At 38.4% G+C, this 16,999-nt stretch overlaps 1 protein-coding gene across 1 annotated transcript in view; it reads left to right on the top strand.

Annotated features, from left to right (window-relative positions):
• LOC140234255 (integrin beta-1-binding protein 1-like) overlaps nt 1-16,842 on the top strand; it is a 41,098-nt gene extending 24,256 nt beyond the window's left edge. Inside the window, exons 2-6 of the mRNA XM_072314315.1 lie at nt 115-232; nt 5,051-5,181; nt 8,199-8,337; nt 9,729-9,868; nt 16,174-16,842. Coding sequence (XP_072170416.1) covers nt 115-232; nt 5,051-5,181; nt 8,199-8,337; nt 9,729-9,868; nt 16,174-16,245 — 600 coding nt within the window. The 3' untranslated portion in view covers nt 16,246-16,842. The remainder of the gene's footprint in view (nt 1-114; nt 233-5,050; nt 5,182-8,198; nt 8,338-9,728; nt 9,869-16,173) is intronic.
• Nucleotides 16,843-16,999: the final 157 nt, after the last annotated feature.

Raw genomic sequence — 16,999 nt, 5'->3', positions numbered from 1 at the left:
GTAGCCTATCAGTGCTAATCAATGTACAGTTACGTATACATCACTTATTCTACTTGTATTCTACCATCGTAATGACTCCCTTTCTCGTGTCCTTGACCCTTTTGCCCCCTGCAGGTAGATCCTGGTTACGGGTATCCCCCGGCTGCCGCGCCCCTGCGGCCGAACCAGCACTCTGGGCTGAGGACGGGCCACAAAGAAACAGGAGGCATGGTAGCGGAGCGAAAGCCCCCCTGTGAGTAGCCTGAGATGCCCCATTTAGACGGGAGAGGGGTGTGTGTGTTATCTCAACAAGCGGAACTAAAGATTTAAGCATGATCCTAGAAGGTCAGCTAGGTGGTGACAACAGCACTGGTTATTATCAAACTCATTTTGATACAGTTGAATTGGATTGGATTAGATTTGATTCTACAGATTGGATTGGATTGAGTTCAATTGGATTCAATCACGTTTGATTGGATAGGATCAGATAGTATTGAATTTGATTTTTATGGAACTGAATTTATAGAATGAGATTAAATCAAAATTCTATTTGGAATATCACAAAAATTCTTTCAAATAAAATGATTACAAAAAGTCATAATGTCGTACAAAAATTGGGCTTAATTCATTTGAATTGAATTCATGTCGTAAAGCTATTGTACGTAAGTATTAAATACATGAAAAATTATTGCATGAATGCCGACACTGAAGAAATTAATAAGCCTGTCAATTTTTTATGGTATTGTTAATGTCTTCTTATCTAGCAAATATGATGTGATAATTAGTATTGCATGCCCTGCAAAAATGAGTGGAATTCAGGCATATCATAATGATTACACAAATTTTACTAGTCTACATGTAGGCAATAAACGTATTTAAGCCCAGCTCTTTGGCATAGAGGGTACCGGCTGAATGTACCGTATGTCCCTCCCCCCCCCCCAAAAAAAAAAAAAAAAAAAAAAAAAAATTACAATGAGATACTCTGCAGTGATATCTTTAAAAATAGTGAATCAATCGAAATACAAATTAAAGGTATGAAACTATAACTCATTGCCCACATCTTACAGAAAACCCTATTTGATTTGCTTCAGTGGCCAAAGAGAAATGAGGAATTTTGCAGAGGATGTCAGGAATCTCTTCCCTCCAAGTTCTATCTATTGTACTCACACACAAAAGCATACATGTAGAAGTGCTAAACTTGGAAGAATCAGACTCATGACATGCTTTACAACTTTTCACATTTCTCTGTGACCGCTTAACCAAGTTGAATGGGGTTTTCTACAAAATAGAGATAAGATGTTATGTTTTAAGACTATGAAGTAGCATTGAGACAGTTTCATATTGGGTGTTATCAATGCAAAAATTTGATTGTAATTTTCTGGGGGACATACTGTACACATCTTGCATGATGCCAGCCTTTGGTCTACGATGTATTCATTGAAATGTGATGGATGTGTGCGTGTGTGTGTGTGTGTGTGTGTGTGCATATACACTATGTTTGTATGTGTATGAATCCAAAATATCGGTTTTCATTATTGGTTCTTGTATAGTTGTCTTCTTCTTCACCTCCTTCCTTTTGTAGTGTTTGTTTTAAAATATTAAGAAATCAGAGTTTAGTCTCATAGCAGTTCTGAGGACAGAGTTGTAGAGAACTATCTCTTCAGCATAGGTGCCCAGAAAATTCAGTTCCCAGAGCTTTAATCCATTGAGTACGGGTTGACTTTTCAACAACACACATTTCCCATAGACACTTGCCTGAGTATACTCGGGACTCGTCCTGAACTGGTAAAACAAAAACCCAGCATTAGTGCTTCAAAAGGCTCTGAAATATGGGTTAATGATAAAAACAACGGATGTAAAAATGTTAATTCGTTTTAATCAATGTTTGAGTATTGTTGAACATACAAAATGTGAATAATACTATGATAAAATTGTTTTTAGAAAAAAAAAATCTGTATTTGTAAAATACTTCATTGAGAGAAAATAGTGAGAACTCTTGTATTTTAGGCTCTATCACGAAATTTTTTCAGAGGTTGTTTTGTGATACAACTGATTTACACATTCTGCATCAAATGTGATAACTTGAACATTTAAATCACTGCCTCCAATTGTAAACAGTACCTTTTAAAATAAACACCCTGCAACTCACCATTGTGATATCAGTAGGATTTGAATATACCTATAATTTTTATTTTTTTTTATGCCACCTGCAAAACTGCTCTTAAAACGAGCTAATCTAGAAATGTCTACGTATGTCTGGCAGAAGACATCCCCGCAGATCCAGCCGTGTGGGCCCTGTTCAAAGGAACCCATGGACTGTCAACTGCACTCTTCAGTCGTAGGAGTTGCAGCAGCACAATCGGCAATCAGCCGAGGAGACACTGATCTCTCCCTCGCGTCGAGAGCTTAATAAGAGAAAGGGATCGGAGGAGGGGCGAATGCCTACCCCAATTTCCTCCAACAAGCCACCGCCGCTCTCTGCTTCTCTCTCGGCAGAGCCGAGGCGTCGAAACGCAGCCAGGAGAAACGACAAGAAGAACAAAAATCTCAGGAAACCAAAACTTTTCTAAAGTACACTTTCAAAATCTTGTCCCATACGAGGGAGATGTGCAGCTGCTGTCGGAGTCGACCGTTGGGATTTCATGGCGAGCCGAGATTCTGCTGGGGACAATTTATATCTCCTGCGGTTAAGCGGTCATTTGTAGTCCTTTTTTTTTTTGTCCGGGCTGTCTGTTTCTGTTTGGAGTCTTCGTAGTTGCCATTTTTTGTCTCCATCCTCGTCCCAAGAATTGTTTGAATTATAATGGACCACGTGTATTTCCCAGCTGTCCAAAAACACCAGTCCTGTTACATCATACTTGTAGGACTGCAGCTGGATGTTCGCATTCTTGGACATTCCTAGTTGTTCTGATTTTATACAAACTTATCCTCACCATTATCTCATGAATTCAATACAACTGTATTGTAATTCATCTCACATTTGTTTGAACTTTTTGGTCAAATATGAATGTGGTTGTTTGGCACTATGAAGAACAAAGCAAATTTGTTCAGTGTTTCTGCCTTATTCATATAGTTCAGTGCCTTGCACTTTTATCTTTCTTTGAATACTTTTTTTTTTTCAATCAATAGTAGCAACTATAAACCAACTTGATGAGTACACGCACAAACACAACCGACTTTCTCGCAGAAAACTTTTGCAAGGTTATGTACATGTATTGTCATGCTCCCAAATAGGGACAACACAGATTTAAAGATCTTTGGTAAACTATATTATACACAGTATGTGTATGTTCAGTGCCTGATTGCTTTCACCGAGTCCTCATGTCTGTGTTTACTTCCACGGGTAGGAAACAATGGAGGTACATTGAATTGTATTAATCCCCATTCAAATATATATATGAATTTCCTTGTCTTCAAATACAATGTATGTACCACCAAATGTCAGTCAAGAGTCTTTCAAGGTACCAACCTGAAATTCAGGCCCATTGTCTATACTGTTCCTTTTTTACTGGTAGCATGACTATTTAAATTGTATGTTAGTTCATTAGGCACAGTGGTTATGCTCTTGTGCAGGAAGCTGTAGGGCATGGGTTCGAGTCTCACAGGGTGGCTCCCCCCCCCCCCCCCCCAGCTTGGTGCTCTACATGTATGCAATGAACAGTAGATGCATCTCATTTTGACTAGATGTGTATGTCCAGCTCATCTTCACCTATCACACCGAAACATGCACAACATGTGGACACACTCACACGTACACACTCTTTAGACACACTCATGCAAAGCACAGACACGCATACACACAGACACTTATGCACCGAGGGCAAAAAAGAAAAAAAAAAAAAAGAGAGAAAGAAAAAGGCACCGTTCCATATATATACCGGGATGTTTCATCCATCACTTTATTAACCTTCTAATAGGACTGGATAATTGCGTTCAGCCCAGACCCACCCCCTTCCTGTTCAACTCCTAATCTCATTTGTACCTCATCCCCTGTTGGAGAGGGAGTGAGGGGGGCAGGGAGCTACCTCCAGTTTTACCAAGATCCAGAAGAATCTGAGCCAGAGAGAGTCGAATGGCGTCTCGGCTGGAACATGTGTGCCTACGTCATGAGCACAGATATATCTCGATTTGCACTTGTCGCCACGGAGAGCTAACGATAAGGAACGCTTCGCTCATCAGTAATTCAATCAGTATAATCATCATTTTTCTTCTTCTTTTTTTTTTCAGGGAAGAAATGTGAGTGACTTCGGAACTGATTGATGTTGAGGCAAATGGATCGATGGGGCGGGTGGGGATTTGAAATTGATACAAGCCTCTGAAGTTGGTTATGGTTTGATAGTATCAGTCACCAAAGACTTGTGGATTAACTCACAGTGAGACACGAACTCCAAATGTCATAGAAGCTTGTGCTGAGTGTATGAATAGCTGAAACGGGGCAAAGAAAAAAATATATTCGCCCACATGATTTCTTTTTTTTTTTTTTTCAGTGCTACGATTCCACTCCACATTTCCTGACCACCCAAGCATATGTACATGTGTTTATGAGCAATGGATATTTGCAATGATGAGGATTTTAATGCATGACTGTTTTTGTGAATGTGACTCATACAGATAATATGCTTTCAATATGCACATGTACTCTACAAGGTATTGTTTCTCTTTTTTTTTCAAACTTAACAGTTCATGTGCCTTCTATATAAAGGGATTCAGCATCTTATAGGGAATATGACAAGTTATCATGATTACCTACTCTTTGTAAGGTGTTAGTACAATACCTGTGCTAGCCTTGTTATAAGAAGGAATTATAAAACTGCTTGTGCTCTTCCTTTTCCACTATGTTTCAGGGATTATTTGTGATATAAAAATTAAAAAGAAAAGAGCAGTCTGATTCACAATCTTTAGCACATTGTACAAGGTACTTTTTTTTTTTTTTTTTTTTTTTTTTAGTTGTTTTGTAAACTACAGAGACACTTTGTAATTCCATGTTCGATTTAGATTCATTTTTTTTTTTTTAATGATGAAATATCACCAACTTTATTTTCATGGATTTTTTCCGCTTTTATTCTTGCAGTTGTTCGGGACCCGCTGACTCTCTCTGTAGATTTCCTGGTGAGGTATGTTGGGATGATTGCCACAGCCCAGGGTCTTCAGCACTCACAAGAAGACCACCTAGACCTGATCCAGGCCCTAGACCAGGCACAGGTTTGGACCAAAACTTTCTACCATTTCCAGTTCCAGTGCCTGCTCTAAATAGTCCCGAGTGTACATGTAGTGAAGAATTGTTGTAGCCTGTTACTTTGTTCTATCGATCCTTTTCAAACAAATTCCAGGCCATAGACCAGGGAAAGCTGGACCGAATCTAATGTTTACTACCAAATTCCATACATTCAGGGTAGCCTAAAGGCCCTGTTTACACCAAAGCTTTGCCATGGCCCAAGGTTGGCATAAACAGTAGAATGTGAATCCGAGCAGTGGCCCAGTTTCAATTGCGGTGTGAATTGGGCCTAAGGCATATAGTGAAATATTTATGGAGGGCTTTCACCTTTTAGCTGTGATGTTTTAAAAGTGGAGCCATATCTGCATTGAAAAGAGACGTTCAACCCTGAACCAGTAAGATCTGTGTCTACAAGCCAAATATTGTGTGAGGGATTACTCTGTACCACTGTACTTGCACCATGTAGTTTTTGTCAGTGTATTTGTCACATGGCCTCACAAACTCCTCACACTCTTTTAAAGTGATTTGGCACTGATCTCCTGTTATGCCATTGTTGGCAAAATAAGAAGAAGAATCCCTCTTCAAGTGTTTCCGCATAAAAATCAAGAGGGAATTTTGCTGCATAAGTCATTATCTTGTCATGATTGAATAGCATCTCTGGATTTTACTCTGTGTATTTGAATATCAAAACAGATTGCCTAGAACTGGTTAAATGAATAAATTCTGCTCAAAATCAGAGGAAAAAAAAAATTATGAAAATTCTCCAATTTGAGGGACAAGCGATTATTGTTAGCATTGATCTCATAAAATGTGTCACCAACTCCAGAATGAATAATGTGTCACCAACTCCTGAAAAAATATAGCAATGAAGAGGCTCTTCAAAAATTCTGCAGTTGAAATGAACAGGAGAACAGAACACTCCAATCAAAGAGAATTTTTACTCTACCTTGACACACTAGCAGTGATTTATACGTGTAGGATACAATGATGTCATAAATATACATACGGTATACAGTCCATCGTTTGTTATTGATTTAACCGAGTATGATGTTATGGGGCAGTGCTGTTCTATCACAATTCATAGTGGTAGAATAGAGACATAAACATCAGATACATTGTAGGACATCACGAGACTTTGGCCTCTTGGGACAGAGACATGGGACTTTACGGGACAAGGACAGACAATTGTACATTGTGCAAGTCAACACAGGAGCATATGGAGTTGTCTTCAGACGTGCTCACACCACACATTGGTCATGTAATTTGATAGGAGAGCTATTAATTGGGGAGCTGTCATAATACAGAGCAGGAAGTAGCAGTAGAGGCTCCCCTTTGAGGCCCCCTCCTTTTTTTTTAGGAGTGAAAGGGTTGCCAGTAATTATAGTGACATACAGGGTAGCATCCAAGGACAAGTTCACCTTCATTAACATGAGGATTGAGAGAATGCAGCAATATTAGTAGAACACATCAGTGAAAGTTTGAGGAAAATTGGACAATTGATGCAAAAGTTATGAATTTTTTAAATTTGTGTGTTGGAACCGCTGGATGAGGAGACTACTAAGGCTCGTGATGTCATATGAGTACAACAGTATAAAGAAAATGTAAAGAAAATTCAACATATTTTCACTTTTTTCGCATAATAAAAGAGCACTTGACTTGCCTCTTTCTAAATGCAATGGGAATAATATTACCCATAACATATGTCAGTAACAAGTCAAGGGAATGTGTACTTTTTTGAAAAGATGACATTTTGCGAAATTCTCTTTATATTTTCCTTATATTGTTGTACACCTGTGACATCATACACTGCAGTAGTCTTCTCATCCAGCGGTGACTGCTCAAAAACTTCAAAAATTCATGACTTTTGAACGGATTGGCCGATTTTCCTCAAACTTTCAATGATGTGTTCTACTAATATTGCTACATTCTCTCAATCCTTATGTTAATAAAGGTGAACTTGTCCTTAAAGTGGTTCACTGGATGATCCGTGGATGTCATGTCTGCATTATATGGAGCAGGTTCTTGGTTTGATTCACTGGAAGGGTCAGACCCTTTAGAAGTCTTCTTAAAGACATTATTTACCATTTGAAGCTGAAACAAAAACCCAGTGCTTCAAAATTGTTCTAAAATGTGAGTTATTGATAGAAGCAACCAATGTAAAAATACCCTATAATCAGTATTAAAAATATAATACAAAATGCGAACAATAGTTTTAATAAGATGGTTTCTAGGATATACAATGTAGTCTACTGTTATGGTTTATCTTCTTATATTTTAGGCTTTATTGCAAAATTTTAATACAGTAGATATTTTGTGATACAAGTGACCGACCCGTATCTATATGCATCATATGTAATAATGTGAACATTTTTTGAAATCACTGCTCCCAATTCCAAACATTACCTGTAATCTCTTCATTTTCATTCATTTGATTGGTTATTTTAGAAAAATTGAAGTAATAAACCTGGGTTTTCTAGGGGGTCAACATTTGGTGTATCTATCTAAATCATGACAGTAAAGTGTATTAAAAAAAATTGCTACTCAGTATGCAACTACAGTGACTGTATAAATCTTTGCAATGCACTATATGCAAAGAATAGGAAATACAAGAATGAAAAGTGCTTGGTGATTATTGTATTTGAAAATTAATAAAAGTCTTGCACATTATCACACAATTTGTTATAGTCATTATTTGATGTGGAGAAAAGTGAAGGAGGTTGAAAATAATGCAAATATCGAGTAGCCTTAAGGATTAATGCAGCAAAATTCATAAAGGACATACCTGTATGAAGGGAAACACAAGAAAGGTAAAAACAATCTACATTAATTTTAATCTGCTTGAGTATCACTCTTAAAATAAAGAGTCAGTGTGGATAATAGATTTTACTCGGTAGATGACAAGCTTTGCTATAATTCCCATGCATGTCATATACAAATCTCCCTTTCTTTGAGGTGAATGTCACTTTAAATATTCAAAGTTCGTAATAATCTGCACCCTCAACAGATGGATGGTCAGTTCAAGTTTGCAGAGAATGACCAGGACTTTGTCACGCTCAACCTCTCCAAGTACGGCATGAAGATAGTGGAGAAACTTCCGCAGGACCGGTATCAGGTTCCGTCGGGCATGAGACCACCGCAGGTAGGTTGGACAAGATACCGCATACCCCCCTTTTTTGGTTCCATGGAAGTTACTCTTGCAACAATTGCTCCCATGAAATATTTACATGCTATTAAAGCCAAACATAAATTCTACCCACAATCATAAACCTAACCCTAATCTTAAACCTCACATCAAACTAAATCTAAAACCCTATCACAATCCTAATCCTAAGCCCCAGGTTTTTGAGAGAAAGTAAAACCAGAGCATTTGTCGCAGGAGCAAATGTAGCGTCACCCTTTTTTTATCCTGTCTATTAAAATTCAAGCCTTCCCATACATTGTATATGTAGATACCGCATTTCAATATTGCTTTTTATTTGAAGTGCACTTAAATAAAAATGTTTCTGTTTTGGGATTATTTTGATACAAAATATCTAGACAAGATGGAGCTATCTCGATATTGTACATTCCGGTTGATGTTCTTCCCTTTATGACAAAATTCTACAAACACCTGATGGTGCTAGGGCAGAGTTACACTTTGTATGCAATGAATCATCGGTATTATCTAGTCCTGATTTTGTTCTCCAAAGCAGCTGTATTTCAGAAGACTTTTGCAGCTCACACGATCCATAGGCTTCTGCCAACCTTTAGTGACTTGCTGGCTAGCTTTCGTCCATTCGAGTGGACTTCTTCAGGCCAAGTGATTGCACCAATGATTCAGATTCAGATTCAGATCGTTTATTGTTATGCACTACGGCATAAAAATCTTTGCAACAGTCTCCATTAAAAATGGTCCAATCATCAAGAAACAAGCAGGCAGTGTCAGAGAAATGGTACAGTCACTTGGCCTGAAGAAGAAGAAGTCCACAGGAGTGGATAAAAGCTAGCCAGCAAGTCACTAAAGGTTGGTAGAAGCCTAAATCTCCTATTGTACGATCTCCCCAACTGATGAAAGTTTTCTGCACTTTTACAGCTACTTCATTTTCATCCGAGTGAGAAAATGAGTGTACAGTTCGAGGAAAGGCTTGTAATCATAAAGTTGTCCTCATTTGTTTGATAAATGCAATCATCTAGTGTGTGTGCATTACATACATGTATGTGTGCCGTTGCCTGTCGAAGGAGTGGAAATTTTCAATCCTGCGTTATTCACAAGATAGTGAAAAGGTCTTGAATTTTGTGGAGTACTGTGACATGGTATACAACTATGATAATAAATGGAATATTATTTGGAATGATGCAAACATAAACTTTCAATTCTACTATTTTCATCACCCTTCAGGGGAGATTCTTGTAATACATTCAGAGTTTGATATTAGCATCACGTCTCCTCTTTATTTCTTTTTTGCTACCCTTCCCCAATGCCACATTTCCACACCCCCCCCCCCAAAAAAAAAAAAAAAAAAATCATAATAATAACGAACACGAATACAGGTAGTACGTTGGAGACATGGTCTGGTAGAAATCATACGCGCCGTCCATTACGAGGACAGCTTGGGCCGGCAGTTGATGGCGGTCAAGCTTGGTCAAGAGGGGGAAGAGGTCTACGACTGTCTGCTGTTTGAATGTACTCACCAGGTAAGGGTTGTGTGATGATTCCATTTGTACGTATGGTAAGGTGGTTCCACGTGGCCTTGTTACTGGTCCCTTTTATACTACAGTTAAACTCGCATAAGTCGATCTTCTCGGGACTGAGCAAAACACATCGACTTTTATAGGCGATTTTCGACTTGTGCGTAAGTCGAAAAAAATCGACTTACAGTTACACCACACGTACATATGTATAATGTACATGTATGTTGTCTACTCTGGAGCCGAGAGCTGGAGCGGTGTGCCGCAGCACGGGTCGCCCGGCAGGGCCGCGGCTAACTTTGCATGGACAGTGCATTAGTATTGGCACAGGTCCGATTACTTTACACCCTTGTTAAACCTTGGGGAAGTGAATATGAACGATATTTGAGCAGTGACTGATTCCAGTTTACCATACCGTGGCTTGAAATGCGTGTAGAGGTGCAATTCTGATTTACCCGTGCCCGTAACTTTCCCCCTACTTTCCGCTTTGAAAACTCAGCAGCTTCGTCCATACCACTCCACTGCACGGCACTGCAAATGCAAATGCCCAAACTACACTGCAAGCTCAATACTGTACATGTAAATGAACGCATATGTACTGTACGAACGCCTTACTGCGAGTGGAGCAATACACAGCCCAGTCGCTGTACGTATATAGCGCGGCAGCTGACAGGGCTGTACCAGCGGACCTCCAAACAAGAAGAGAGTTCAACGAGTTCATGCGATCGCTTTGAATTTTGATACTTTAGATCATTTTTTTTGTTGTCACCTTAAACTCATCTGACAAACAAAATAATAATGAGTAATAAATAATGAATAATGACAGTGATTTATTACACAATAAAATCTTATTCGACTTAGGCACAGTGAATTCAATGGTTTTTCCGTGAAAGCGTTCTTGGAATTTCATCGACATAGGCGAGTATTCGACTTACAAAATTCGACTTGTGAGTGAATTAATACACGTAAGTCAATGGGGAAAAATCGGGACTTTTTAAAATCATCGACTTACGCGATTATTCGACATATGCGATGTCGACTTAGGCGAGTTTAACTGTAGTGTCATTTGAATTTGATGAGGTTAGTGTACAAATAATGCTCATGTGAGATTGTGTTTATACTGGAGATGCAGCACACTCAAGAGCATGTACAGTCGTGCAATGATCAGGAATACATGCACCTGAAAGTGTGCGGATTTCCCCTATTGCATTGTACATCACATAAACCTGTGCATTATTTGTTTTATAAAGTGGGTCTATTATCTAATCTGTGCATTATTTGTTTAATAAAGTTTGTCTCTTATGAAACTGATATCAGCTGGTTAAACATTGTATGTCAGTACAATGGGGCCACTCTTCGATTTGGTCGTGTCTACGACTGTGTGAAACAAAGCAATTGAAGGGGTCGGTGCAATATAGTGCTAACCCACACTTCTGTCAAAATTGAGTTACATGCATTTTCATATGGTAATTCAACCAATAAGATGGTAAAAAATGCATGCATTCATGTTTTATCAATGTACAATGTATGGACTTTCCAAACATTCAACAGCGATTATCTCAAAATGAACATTGTGTGGGTTAGCACTATATTGCACCGACCCCTTCAATTGTTGAGGTTCGTGCTGCATGCACAGGTCACGGCTACATATAGTTGCCACAGAGCAATTGGTATTTATCTGCTGTAGGATACGACACAGTGCTGTTATGCATTTTTGCACCCTTTTTGCACTCCAGTGCATTAGTGAAAAAAATACAGAGAGCAGAAGTGAACATTTTAGCACTATTGAACCTGTTTTGTATAGTGTACACACCTTTTACAGTTCATATAGTGTATGTGTGTATCATGTTCAAACTGCTCCATATTTAAACTGGATTATCGCCTTCCTTTGTTTGAAAAGTTGGAGTCCCATCTGGAGCAGAATTAGAGGCATATCCACCCTCGGATCCCGTGCGTGAAGATCTGGTTTGTGACACCAAGTGTTTGGCCACGTTGCCAAGGGTTAGGCGTGCTCACGCCTCGATCATGGCGAGGATCCTTCTTGGGAAGTCCTGCGCACGTGAAGTGGCGCAGAGATATCGAATCCTTCTGTGGTCAGAATTGTTCCCAGGAATTTTATTGGTGATTCGTCCGTCTCAGCCTCCAGATGTACTGTATTCCTCCTAATGCACTGCAGAGGCAAACATGCCCATGAGTCAGTTTTTACATTCAACTTCTGTCCTGGGCGTAGACACTGAATACTCTCAATACATGGTGAGATATCATTGAGCAATTTAGAGGAACAATTCACCTTCACATACATGTAGGTTGAGTAAATGCAACAATATACAGTTGTAATAGTAGAATACATCAGTGAAAGTTTGGGGAAAATCGGACAATCCGTTCAAAAATTATGAGTTTTTGAATGTTCTGCACAGTCACTGCTAGATGAGAAGACTACTTCAGTGTATGATGTCACATGCGTAGATCAATATAGGGAAAATATAAAGAGAATTTCACAATATATATGGGTGGTTTTTTGTTGTTTTTTTTTTGCAAAAAGTGCATATTTCCTTTACAATGTACTTGTCACTGATGTATGTTGTATGTAAGTTGAGTGTTTTTTTATTAAAGTGAGAAAGGTGACAACATGTTTGTTATAGGCTATTTATTTATAACGTTATGAAATAATGTAGTAGTATTTAAAATAGGAAATAATGGTGTCCTACAAACACAAAACACCTGTCTGTAAAGAGAAGGAATATACCCTATTAAACACACATTTGCAATCAGGAATTGAATTACCAATCCTCAAGATCTGATTGAAGACCGTGTCTTTGAGCATTGTTTTCATTGAGAACTGAAAGAAAGAGCATGATACTGCCACAGAGGTTAATTCAAGGGTTTGTTGTTTTGTTCTAAACTGTGCACCTGAGGGCATGCAACTGTTTTAAATTAAGAGGACAAAAATATAGAGGACTAAATCTAGATGTTTGACAAACAGCATGGTGGAACAGAGATAGATTTAAGAGGGATTAAGGTGTAGGACTGATAAACTCCTGTCTGAATTCAAAAGGTTCTTTTCCGTTCAATTCTTAAGCACCCAAGTCCGCACTTTCCCCCCTCGGGAGGCGGAGAGTAGAGCTCCAGTGTCGAAATCTGGGGTTCGAAACATAACATCCCTGCCCCATCGCCATGCATTAAAATGTCCTGCAGCGGTGATCGCTATCACTCGTTGATACGTCGAGCTGACTCAGCTGCCCAGCGTACCCACTCTCCCAATTTCTCTCCTCGCTTCACCGGCTTTCACTGTCTTTCTGCGAGCCTTCCCATCGTCTCGCTTTCCTGCGTCTTTTATGTTTCCTGTCAGGGAGGCCAGGCAAATTTTCCCCCTCCCCCCAACAGCCTGTGCCAAGTTTTGAAAATGTTTGTTTAATTATCAACCCTCTCACCAAGTTCCATGATAAGCGATAGTATCTTTATGTCTTCTTGGCAGTATGATCGGAAGTTATGTGTGCATTACTCTTCTGTAGTTGTCATATGTCTTTCCACAAATTTCCATCTTTTCAAAGTCATTGCTCTATTTTCTTTCTTCTTTTTTTTATGTTACTTTACTTCATTAATTTTCAGTGTTTCATGGAAAAATTTGATCATCATGGCTCCATTTTTCCCTCACATATCCAATATGCGACCACCCACAATTAAAGCCACTGTTTACTATTGGGAGCAGTGATTTATTTATTTATTTATTTTTTTTGATTATCACATTTGATGCATAGGTACTGTACGTGTATGTACATGTAGTACAGTTGTATCACAAAACATCCCAACATATAAAAATTCAGCTATAGAATCGCAAATATGAGGAGATATCACTAGTTTTTTTTTAATAAACCATAACTGTAGAGGGTCTATTCTAGAAATGATTTTAACAAACTACAATGTATTGTTTACTTTTTTATATTTTACAATACTTATCATGGATAATACTGATCAAAATTTATATATGACATTGTATAATCTATAGTTATTCGTACCTCACATTTTAGAGCTGTTTTGTTTTATCTGCAAATGATAGATAGTGGCTTTAAAGGGAAAGTCCACCCAAATTTTTTTTTTTTTTTTATCATTATCATCATACCAATATAGAACCAGAAAAAAAAAAGAGAGAAATGACGAAATAAATGTTTGACCAAATTCTGATTAAAAATTTGAAGGTGCAACCAGTCAAATGGAAATGGACTCCCCCATTATGTTGTAGCATGGAGGAGTTGTATAGAAAAATATTTTCAGCACTATTATGGCGGCATGATGATCGGAAATTAAACTTGATGGGAAAATTTGAATTTCTCATTCCACAGTACAAAGCAATGGGGAAGGGGGGAGAGCTAACATATGATATCAGGAAATTGCCAATTTGTGTCTGATAATCACAACTTCCAAAAAATCATAGCTTTCTTTAATTTTTGTTTAGAATTGGCTCAAACTTTTGCCTTCCTGTTCTTCCTATTTTTCTGCTTATATTCACACAAATTAATTTGCAGGGTGAACTTTCCCTTTAACCCATAGCCTATACAGACCAATTTGTGGATTTAGCAGAGCTGCCAACTAGTACTGATTTTCAGTCATTTCTACTGAAATTGGACAAGAATACTGAAGGTTACAAGCAAATTACTGATTTTAGAAATCATTGTCTGTGATAAATTCTATAACACTGTGAAGGATTACTGATTTTCACTCAAAAAAGGTGCAAATTACTGATTTTCAGCCATCATAGTACTGAAAGGCTTTTACAAAAGTTGGCAGCTCTGATTTAGTGTCGTGCGTTCACAAATCCCCAATACAAAAGTAATCCCAAGTCAGTTCTTTCTTTTTACCATGTCTTAAAAATTATACTCTAAGCTTTACACAGACATGCATCTGTTAGTTATGTAATGTTGATTTTTCCAGACCTTCAGGATGCAGCATAGATATTTAACTTGCTGAGGATGGGCTGATTTTGCTATAACACACATTTCCATAGACGCCTGCCCGAGTATACTCGGGACTTGTCTTCAACGGGTTAAGGAATTTCAACTTTTAGAATAATGATTTGAATTCACATTAACTCTTTGGTCCGAATTCACGAAGGTGGTACAAATGAAACCATGGTTTAAACCATGGACAAAAACCATGGAGCGCCAAGTGTCGCACGGAATATTTCGTTACGAAATTGGTCATTTCGTCGACAAAATAGCCGTTTCGTTAACGAAATTATCATGTCATGGAGGAAATGTTTATTTAGTTACAAAATGTTGCCATTTCGTTACAAAATAATCATTTCATCGACGAAATAACTGAATTCGTAACAAAATACCCCATGCGACACTTGGCGTTCCATGATTTTTGTCCATGGTTTAAACCATGGTTTCATTTGTACCACCTTCGTGAATTCGGGCCTTTGTGTGCCATACAGTGTATCTGCATGCCCAGCTCAGTCGATGGTTTGCCAACTGGTTTTAAACAAAAATGTTTTCCAGAAGTGCACATGCTTTGTGGTAACAGAATAATGGAGCACAAAGGAGATATACACCATGGCACACAAATCGTTGAAGTCTGTCAGTGGAAAAAATTGTACAAGGATTTTTATTGATAATGTGCACTGGAGGTGATGGAGTTGTTGAACAGAGCTAATGATATGTGCTGACTTTCACTAGTAAGTCAGTGGAGCAATATTGAGCAAATTCTTCAGCAGCTAGGGATTGTCAAATTTGCATAATTGATCATGACTAATAGCACTGTTTGCAAAACAGTGTTACATTACATTTCAAAGTTTAGTCATTCTATTATTCTTCAATCAAGTATGGTGAAACTGTCATTGAAATATTTGTTTGATTTTTCTCTATGTTTTGAAGTCAGCTTGGACATGGGGTGTTCACTTTAGATTGTTTGGATATTCTCTATGTTCTGTACTCCATGGCCCGAATTCACGAAGGTGGTACAAACGAAACCATGGTTTAAATCATGGACAAAAACCATGGCGTGCCAAGTGTCGCACGGAATATTTCGTGAACGAAATGTTCATTTAGTTACAAAATGTTGTCATTTTGTTACAAAATAATCATTTTATTGACGAAATGAGTGATTTCGTAACGTAATATTCCATGCGAAACTTGGCGCTCCATGGTTTTTGTTTGTGGTTTAAACCGTGGTTTCATTTGTACCACCTTCGTGAATTTGGGCCAATATGATTTGCATGTCTCCCCACAAGTCACTAATGTCGGTCTTTAGGATTTTGCGTCCTTTTGTTTCACTGCAATGTTTCTTTTCTCTGTTTTTCTCCTTAACTTCAGCCCCAGGCGACACAGATCTGCAAATGTCTGGAGCTGCTCTTCAACGCGGTGTGCCAGTTCACGCCTCTCTGAGTCGACCAAGGTGCTACTATGTCAGCCCCGACTTTGTGCTAACTCACGACCCCTCCTCTTGGCATGGGCAGAGTTCTGCATTTCCCCCTGTAGTGAGTGGCAGACCTGAGAAGCAGCACAGTCCGGCGTTGGAGGACCAGATCAAGCCCTATGCCTCAGCGAGGCTCCAAACGCGAAGCTTTGTTTACATCGTGTTTTCTCTACTATGATACCCAGAAGGACGGATCCAGTTGTAGTGTCACAGAAAAACTGTGAAAGATGTTGTTGTATTGTTGTTATTGATGATGATGGTGTGTTGGTGTTGTTATGGTCAACCCCTATATGGATCTATGTTGGTGATATAAAGAACCTGGGATACTTCATTTTCAATTGAAATAGATCTCTGGCAGTCCAGATAAATTCAAAAGACTGTGGTCCGTATTGTAGGTTTTAAGATGGTACTGTAATAACACTTGCCTGTACTACTTAAATATGGCTTTTGTTTTGTAGAAACCCTATAGTTTCCCTTCTTGGTTTTGCTTGCTTTTTTTTCCCCCTATGACATCAGCAGTGATTTTTCTTCTCTTGATTTCAAGCATGCATCCACACATGGATTAAATTGGAGATATTTTTTCAAAGATGTCAGCTGTTACATTTTTTTTTTTTTTTTTTCACAGGCAGTATTTTGTACTGCTTGTTACCAAAAACATTGCAAGTTTCTAGTTAGTCATTGGCATATTCGGGAATGAGGATGCCTCTTTTTTTTTTTTTTTGT

This window comes from Diadema setosum, chromosome 10 (genome assembly GCF_964275005.1).
Source record: "Diadema setosum chromosome 10, eeDiaSeto1, whole genome shotgun sequence".
Classification (NCBI taxonomy): Eukaryota; Metazoa; Echinodermata; class Echinoidea; order Diadematoida; family Diadematidae; genus Diadema; species Diadema setosum.
Note: the sequence above shows the minus strand (reverse complement) of the source record. Positions and strands in the feature narration are given on the sequence as shown.